The sequence below is a fragment of the Macadamia integrifolia genome, chromosome 3 (assembly GCF_013358625.1).
Source record: "Macadamia integrifolia cultivar HAES 741 chromosome 3, SCU_Mint_v3, whole genome shotgun sequence".
Classification (NCBI taxonomy): Eukaryota; Viridiplantae; Streptophyta; class Magnoliopsida; order Proteales; family Proteaceae; genus Macadamia; species Macadamia integrifolia.
Genome location: NC_056559.1, coordinates 5,168,923 through 5,176,917, shown reverse-complemented (window position 1 = coordinate 5,176,917; position 7,995 = coordinate 5,168,923). Strand labels below are relative to the sequence as shown.

The 7,995-nt window shown below is 37.9% G+C and overlaps 2 protein-coding genes across 3 annotated transcripts in view; one reads left to right on the top strand and one right to left on the bottom strand.

Annotated features, from left to right (window-relative positions):
- The first annotated feature begins 1,600 nt into the window (after window positions 1-1,600).
- On the top strand, window positions 1,601-5,245 carry LOC122072872 (protein MULTIPLE CHLOROPLAST DIVISION SITE 1). 2 transcript variants are annotated; one of them, XM_042637296.1, is made up of 5 exons: window positions 1,601-1,912; window positions 2,011-2,277; window positions 2,916-3,082; window positions 3,357-3,744; window positions 3,867-4,255. In XM_042637296.1, exons 1-5 carry the CDS (start codon window positions 1,868-1,870, stop codon window positions 4,026-4,028), a joined length of 1,029 nt encoding a protein of 342 aa, XP_042493230.1. In that variant the 5' UTR covers window positions 1,601-1,867; the 3' UTR covers window positions 4,029-4,255. The 2 variants fall into 2 exon arrangements, with proteins under 2 accessions (XP_042493230.1, XP_042493229.1); XM_042637295.1 differs by lacking the exon at window positions 3,867-4,255 and adding an exon at window positions 4,681-5,245 and having other exon boundaries at window positions 1,605-1,912.
- An 860-nt stretch (window positions 5,246-6,105) lies between these two features.
- The window catches only part of LOC122073725, a 3,396-nt gene continuing 1,506 nt past the window's right edge, over window positions 6,106-7,995 (bottom strand). The window contains exons 3-4 of the mRNA XM_042638350.1: window positions 7,106-7,340; window positions 6,106-7,022 (exon numbers count right to left, since the gene is read on the bottom strand). Coding sequence (XP_042494284.1) covers window positions 6,538-7,022; window positions 7,106-7,340 — 720 coding nt within the window. The 3' untranslated portion in view covers window positions 6,106-6,537. The remainder of the gene's footprint in view (window positions 7,023-7,105; window positions 7,341-7,995) is intronic.

Here is a 7,995-nt window from a genome sequence, read left to right as displayed (position 1 = left end):
CAAAAAAAAAAAAAAAAATTGAAGCTATCAAATATAACCTTTGAGAGTAGAAAGGTCATTCCCAGGATCATAAGCCTAACAATTGCACACTACCGGGTCAATGTGGGACTAGAATCTCCTTATTCCTGACCATGAAGTGGAGCCTACTTAACAAAGGATTACCTTTGGCTCTTGTTTTTATTAGAAAACTGCATCTCCTTGATCAAAGAATAGTTTTGTGACTGTTATCTCTGTCTATTTAGATAATCTGTTTTATGGAACCCTCAGTACTTATTAGGTGTGAATTAAGGTAGTCTTAGGTATATGGATTTCTAACCCCCCCCCCCCCCCCCACAACCCAAAGAAAAAAAAGAAGTGTATGGAGATATATAGATATATATGTAACTGATGGCCCAGTCCATAAACTGATAATTATCCATTATCTATACCCTATTACTTCTACCCATGGCCCATAATTCATGTCCCCATGCACGCAGCCCATCTATAGAAAGTAAACCCATTAGTCTAAAACCCCTCCCAAGCCCAAGCAATAAGGTCTGATTTTGATCAGCTAGCTCAAGTTCGTCCCACTGGCAACTAGGTGAAGGAAAGGCCAGATATGCACGACTCCCTGTCTGGTTCGTAAGGCCTTGTTTGGATGGTGGAGAGTCGATGGCTGAGAATAAATTGGGAAATACGCCTGCAACACTTCCAAGGATTTGTAAAATATATAGTGTTTGGTTGGTGGGGTGGGATTTCTCACTTTACGAGGGAATTATGTTGGCTTTGTGTGTTTCCCACCACACCTAATGAAGCTAGGTTATCTGTCCGCCATATATACAATTCGCTGCTCAATTTTTTTATCTATTAAATAACCGAGTATTAGATTAGGCAACGGATAGGCAAACCACTCATGTGTAGCAAGTTAGTGAGTAACATCAATGGAGGAGTGGAACAGGACATCATATAGGAGGGGTGGGGGTCATTTTAGGAGAGAAGAGAGAGAAAAAGAGATACACATTATAGATGCTAGCTTGCAATATGCAAATATATGTTCAAACTTTTCCTAAATATATCTCAGACAATGCATACCATCACAACCATAACTTGGCCTTCCAAAAAAAAAACTTAGCTAATATAAATATAAAAATATTCAAAATAGTATGATTAAACATGAAGGTAATACATACATCCTTATTTTATATTCAATCAATCATTTTATGCATGTGACAATTATAATCATTAAATCTTATTTTTTCAATCAATCGGATTAGAGATAGCTAAATTCAAATTTTTATTCATCAAATATTATTTGAACAAATTGGATTTTGCCAAGCACAGCTAGTGCAGCTGTGGTGTGCAAAGCCACGCTCATTTAGAGGTCTCAAGTTTGAGTCTCTTGCCTATTACCTTTTCCTCTCTATTTATCCAAAAAAAATGTATAAAATACAAAATACAAAATACAAAATACAATACAGATCATTGACAACCATAGGCTCCGTTTGGCTCCAACGGAAGTGGGGAAAGGGAAGGGAAAATATTTAGAAATATCTGTACTTCTTTGCGAGCACACCATTAGTGACATTTCCCGTAAAATAAATTAACCAAACGGAGTCTTAAGGAAACTCCATCTTTGGGCAAGTAGTACTACCACATTGCGAAGGCAGAGAGCGTTGTGGGAAGAATCTGCGCAACCGAGTATCGGAAGCAGATGAGTTTCTATAGTGGTTGTTGATTGCTAAAGAGATAGAAGCAAGTGAGAGGGATTCGATTTGGTCTGGACTCTGGAGCAGGAAATTTTTCAATCCATCATTCATGGCAGCTTCCTTACACCGAGCCCCTCTAACCCTATTTCTGTTTTTGGCCGAATGATCTCTCTACCCCATCAATGGCATCGATTTCAACTCTTCAATTTCACGCCATCACGCTTCAGGTATTATTTATTCTGTTCTTTTCTTCTTTCATTGTTTCGATTATGTTGTGCTATCTCTTTCTTCTTAAAATATTGAAAATGGAAAATTTTCCTTGTAGCCTGCATTCTGGGCTTCGAAGAATCGGACTTCTAGAAATGCAGTAGAATTCGGAGCTACAGTTCAGGTTAATTGTAAAAGTTATATGAATTGGAACCCTCCAAAAAGAGAGCAGCATCTTGCGGTTCGAGTCTTTTGCAGCTCGACGAACTCCGGTGACAACTGTGATGGAGATGATATGGAGGCGGAAGGAAATCTCATGGATTCTAAAGACTCATTCAGTAGTTTGCGAGGAGCTATAAAATCTCTTCCTCCGGTTATTTTCTTGGTATGTAGATTTTTCTTTCTCCCCGGCGAGAGATAAAGGGTATATGGTGAATTTATTCAATGGGCTTGCTTAGATTTATTAGAAGCTTACATATTATAGAAATTCTTTTATTTTTTTGTTGGAAAATTATTCATCTTAGCCTTTGAGAATCATGAAGGAATTGCTTGTTTTGCTTTCCTAGATTTTAGTCCATGAAGTCATTGTATTAAATCTTGTCAATTGATGATTTTATATTTCTCTTTGCTAGTTATATTTTTTGCCAAAAGACGAAATTTGTCAAGGTCAAAAAAAGCTTTGTCCAACCCCTAGAAGTTGCCCTTGGTTTATTAAGTGGTAGATGTAAGTAAGAATAAAGGTTTTGTTGAATAGTAAGTTCTCTGTCATAGAAGAAGAATAAAGGTTTTGTTGAATAGTAAGTTCTCTGTCATAGAAGCCATTTCCATTCCATCAATCCATGAACAAGGAGAATTGGGGATTTCCCCCAATTATAGTGTCTGTCTCTATTTAGACAAGTTGAACCATGAAACATATTTTAATTGATTCATGTTCTTAGACATTGCTAGTATTCCCTTGATCTAATTTTGTGTTTCTATTATTTAGTCTATGTTCACATCCATTAGCATTTCTCTTTGTCTCAGATGAAAAGACGGATCGACACTAATTTCACTGTTGGATTATGTCTTGCGATTGCGTTTCTGATTATTGCTGTGAAACAATACGTGGCTACGAAGTCTAGGCACAATCAACATGGCTCTGTAGCTGATCTTGTCAAAAGAGGCCAGTTGAGGTCTGATCGAAGAGGCATGTATGTTCTCTAAACTCCATTATTTGCCGGTATCCTTTTATTGGATTAGGGACTTAAATGACGTTTATGTATCATGCATCAAACTACTAACTTATTCAATCCTTGGGAACACAAGAGATAAACATCATGAGATTACTTTTTTATTGTGATACCCTGCTCTAATTTATTATGTAAAAAACTGGCATTTGTAATGCTTAGATTGTAGTTCTAAACTGAAATCATTATATATTCCTTAAAAAAGTGTTGCCATACTTATGTATTTTCATGTTCACAGTTCAAAACCTCTCAAGTATGAGGATCCTTTCAATAACCCAATGGTGAAGATAAGTAAGAGTAATTCAACCATTGAGATGTGTGGAAAGGTTTATCGCTTGGCGCCGGTGACTCTTACAGAAGAGGAACAGTCTAACCATCAGAAAAGAAGATCAAGAGCATATCAGTGGAAGAGACCAACTATATTTCTGAAGGAAGGGGATTCAATGCCCCCAGATGTTGACCCTGACACAGTTAGTTGGATTCCAGCAAATCATCCATTTGCAACAACTGTCAGTGATATTGATGAGGACTTGGCACAAAACAATGTGTATCAAAAGCATGGAGTTCCATTCCGGATTCAGGCTGAGCATGATGCATTGCAAAGAAAACTAGAAGTACTACAGAGTGTAAGTTTTTCTGTCCTCATATTTACACTTTCTGTTTATGTTTGATGATGAATCTCAATGTGTATTATAGATGGCATTTGGACAGTATGAATGTAATTCCTCTAGACTGGATAACATGTTAGGACTTGGGGCTCACCATTCATACGGTCTCAGTGGAATCCAAGCTCAATTCAACTCAACTAAATCTTGTTGCCATTACTAAACGATCAGCTACACAAATCCTGTTTGTCGTTGGAATCTCCTGTGTTGAAAAAGCAACAAATTGGGTGATAATCTCCACATGATCTGTTGGATACTTTTGATGGTCGAAAATGAAAAATCTGGAACATGGCCTTGAAAAGTTTGGATGCTGCATCCAATTACATTGATTTTTGACCTATCAGATCTCCTAGTTGGGACCCACTGAACAATGGATTTTGTGTATGTTATGTACATTTCTAGCTAATAATCATGCATAGGCAACAACTCTCTTCCCATTTGGGTGTCCTTACCTTATTAGCTTTTTTATCTATCACTTTCTACTTTTGTTGTAAATGCTCAATTCTTCTTCCCTCTTCCAAAAGAGAATCCATCTCCTTGTCTGTTCCATGTATTTAAAATAGGACCCGATTTCTCTTAACCCATGGTGTAGATAGAATCTCTTCGTCCATGGGATCTCATCCTCTGATTGGACTGGAGAAGTGTATTTCAGACTTTCAACTATAGGGGGTGGGAGTTAATGATGATATTCAATCTTTCCAGAATTCAATCATAGCATCAAATCACCATAGGTGAAGAAAAAAGGTAATTGGGAATTTACGGTTAGTTATTTTGTTATATATAATATTATTGAATTGATGGTTGCATTTTGTCACTCATGGTTCACAATCACTAGCACCAACACCAATTCCTCCTAAGGTTTTCTTATTGAGGTCACTTATTTTATGTGGTTTTTAGGAGCAAAAACTCGATAAGTTGGTGATTGATCCGGGTAGCGCCAGAGATTTTGAGAGACCATTCAAGTCATTTTCCAAATCACATGAACAGGTAGAACATAATCCATTTGCTAATGAAGGTGGCAATTCTCTCTCTCCCAAATCAAACAGGGCTCCTAATTCTGTGGAATCCAATACATCGTCCGAGGACCTGCAGAAACCATAAGGTATATTACGTACGATCTGACGGCAGCTGTATACAAGAGCTGCAGAAACCTTTTCTGACATTTTTCTGTGATCTTGTTGACATCTGAATGAGTTAATCATTCATAGATGAAACCAACAGTTTTGAAGCCTGAGCAGAGAAATCCAAAACACAGCAGAGGCTGCATTGTAAATAGAAGCAACCATTGTTATTATTTGTTTCCATAGTGTTATCTAATATTGTAAGAGTTGTATCCACTTAAAAACAATGAGTGTTTTGGTTACCCAGAATTATTTGGGACTTCAAAAATCTCGGCAGTGATGTCTTTCAGCACAATCTATTTCATTTCACTGCTAAAAATTGAGCAATGCTTTTGTTAATCTATTTTTGGGAATTGTTATGTAAACTGGACTTGACTCACTGAAAAAACACAGAAAACCATCTGAGAGTTGAATGCGGTACTGTGTTGAAGTGGTAGAGTTGTCACTTTTTCCCATTTGAGTTGATAAACGCAGAAGTGTATCCCAGTCCCCCTGGATCACATCCAAACTGCCTACCACTCGAATTTCTAAGATTCTAAACTGTTTCATGCTTCAATTGTTTGAAATAATTCATCGAATTGGCAACAGTAAACTATTTGCTGGCTGGAAGAAAGGGGATTCAGTTATGCTCTCGGCCTAGAGATCCAACTATTGGAAAGAAATTTGAAAAAGTTGAGTTCCTAAGAAAAGATTCTAGGTTTCTTGTTGGAAGTGATGATCTAGTGTTCCAATTTCCAAGGCCCTTGCTATGATCTTGCCGTTGGTGAGCCTATAACAACTAAGCCTCCACGGAGACGGTGAGGGGAGACTGATTCAAATGGGGTTCTTGTTTGCGCCCCTCATTAATATGGTTCAATTAAAGGGCATGAGATTTAGTAAAATGGTAGATCTGGTTATTTGAGCGAGGAAATGGAGCAGCTTCTACAGTGAGCCTTGGCTGGGGGGAGCATATTGAGTAGAGCTCAGAGTATGGCATCCTGTGCGTTTCTGTTCTGATCTGCCCAAGGCTTCTTTACCATTCTTGATTCGTATTCAGGGCGTTGGTCATAACGTTGAATATGTTCGGGTATCCTTTGTGACTAGGATGCTTATAGCCTTATACCGGAGCAGGATTTTTTCAGTTAAACCTTCAGACATGTAACCTCAGTTATAATTGGAATGTTATTCTTTTGAGCTACGGATAGGATGAGAGAAGCACCAATTTATGAAAATGTAAAAATTCTTTTCACAAACTCTCCAATATAGTTAGATCTGAATGTTGCAATGTAAAGTGTCGTAAGAAAACAACAATAACATCCATATGGTCATGCTGCAGAGGCATCTCCACAGCACCTCAGCCACGCCCTGTTCCTGAACCGACGATAAGTTTGTTTCATTACACATCATTGATTGCGCATCACATCCCCATCAACAATTTTGGCAGGCTTAGAACACTGTTTCATCTTCTGCTAATAATCCTTATCAGCTGATAAAGAACATACGACAGGTTTACCCATGTGCATGCACCATTAGACAGCCAAAGGAAAGTAGCGGGCGAGGCAATATACAACATTAGCTATACAGATGTGGTCACCTGATTTGGACCCAATGATGGGGATGCTAATTTACTTATGTTACCGGCGATTCCTGATTGTTAATCGAAATTCCCTTCATCATCGCTGGCATCACCAAATAAGGTTGCCACTTTCATTGCCAGCTTCGCAGCCATGTCCCTCCTTTGAAAATCTGGCATCAACCTCAAGCTGTCACGCATATTCCCTATTTCAGACATCAATTGTTCCAATTCCTCAAGCCCCAAATGGGTACCATCATCGGGCTCTGTTGCTTTGTCAGTTTCATTGGCTTCAGATACCACTACACTTCTGTCTTCTTGTGAAGGAATTTCAGAATCTGATGGCTGCAGCATATATGCACTGCCATTAGTTTTATGCTCTCCGTTGACATCCTCCGTCGCTGGAGAAACAGTTTCTATAGCTGCACTTGAACTACCTGTTTCTGTAGTAATAGTTTTACCACTTGCACTAACCCACACTTCTTCTGTTCCATCCCATGGTTCAGATGAACCAGCAGACAAGATTTCGTACTCTACCTCATAATCAGATTCTTCTTCTGATAACACTGCAGCAGACCCCAAAAATAAAAAATCAGCAAGATATCTGAATAAAGGCAAAAAGGTAATAAACAATGCACGAAGATGAGACCTTCTTTATCAGGGAAAGATGGTTCAGGTATCTTATTTCCAGATTTAAGGACCATTCCAGGCCACATACGAGCAGATAGTGCTCCAAACAGACGCTCGACTCCTTGTAGATCACCATCAACTGATAAACCTGATAAGAACAGTTTTTTTCCTTTTAATCTCATATTTATTGAATAGTGGACAACATTATCAAAAGATAGTTCAAGGAAGAGGGGGGGGGGAAATGCCATAAAAAAAGGTTAGTGGAAAATAGTTCTGCAAAAATTTTGAAAAAACACAAAAACAAGAGGGGGAGGGGGAGAAAGAGCATCCACACAGCAGCATATTTCTTGTGTAAAGAATGCATGGATGAATACACCTACACTATATGAATATAACATGAGACACGCTTGTCGTATACATATATACAAATATTCTTGAAGCCTCAGAAATGGCTCTGGATAGCATATGTGAAAGAGTTCATTAGTTGACTCTGAGTACTTGATACCCCATTTTTTGGATGGGTGAGAATATACTTTGTTGAGTTGAGATGTACTTGTGAATGTCCATTTATCTTTTCTTCCCCCTTGAGAACAATGTACAACTACATGAAAATGAAGCAATCAATGATGCTCCACCATACAGGGGATATGAAATTACATCTAAAAAGTGCTCTTTTGTTCAATGACTAGTTGATTATAGACTATACCTTATAGAGCTTTCATAAGGTCATAATAATTATTTACATATATTTATTTATTTTTCCACAAAATAAGCAATAATTCCACCAATTATTTCTATGTTTAAAAACGACCTAAGAGTAGTAATCCATAAGTTTATCCAACGATGAAAATTCTCTTCGAGAGCAAAGTCCTAAGAGAAATGGGTAGTTCATAGCCACACTAAAAAAAA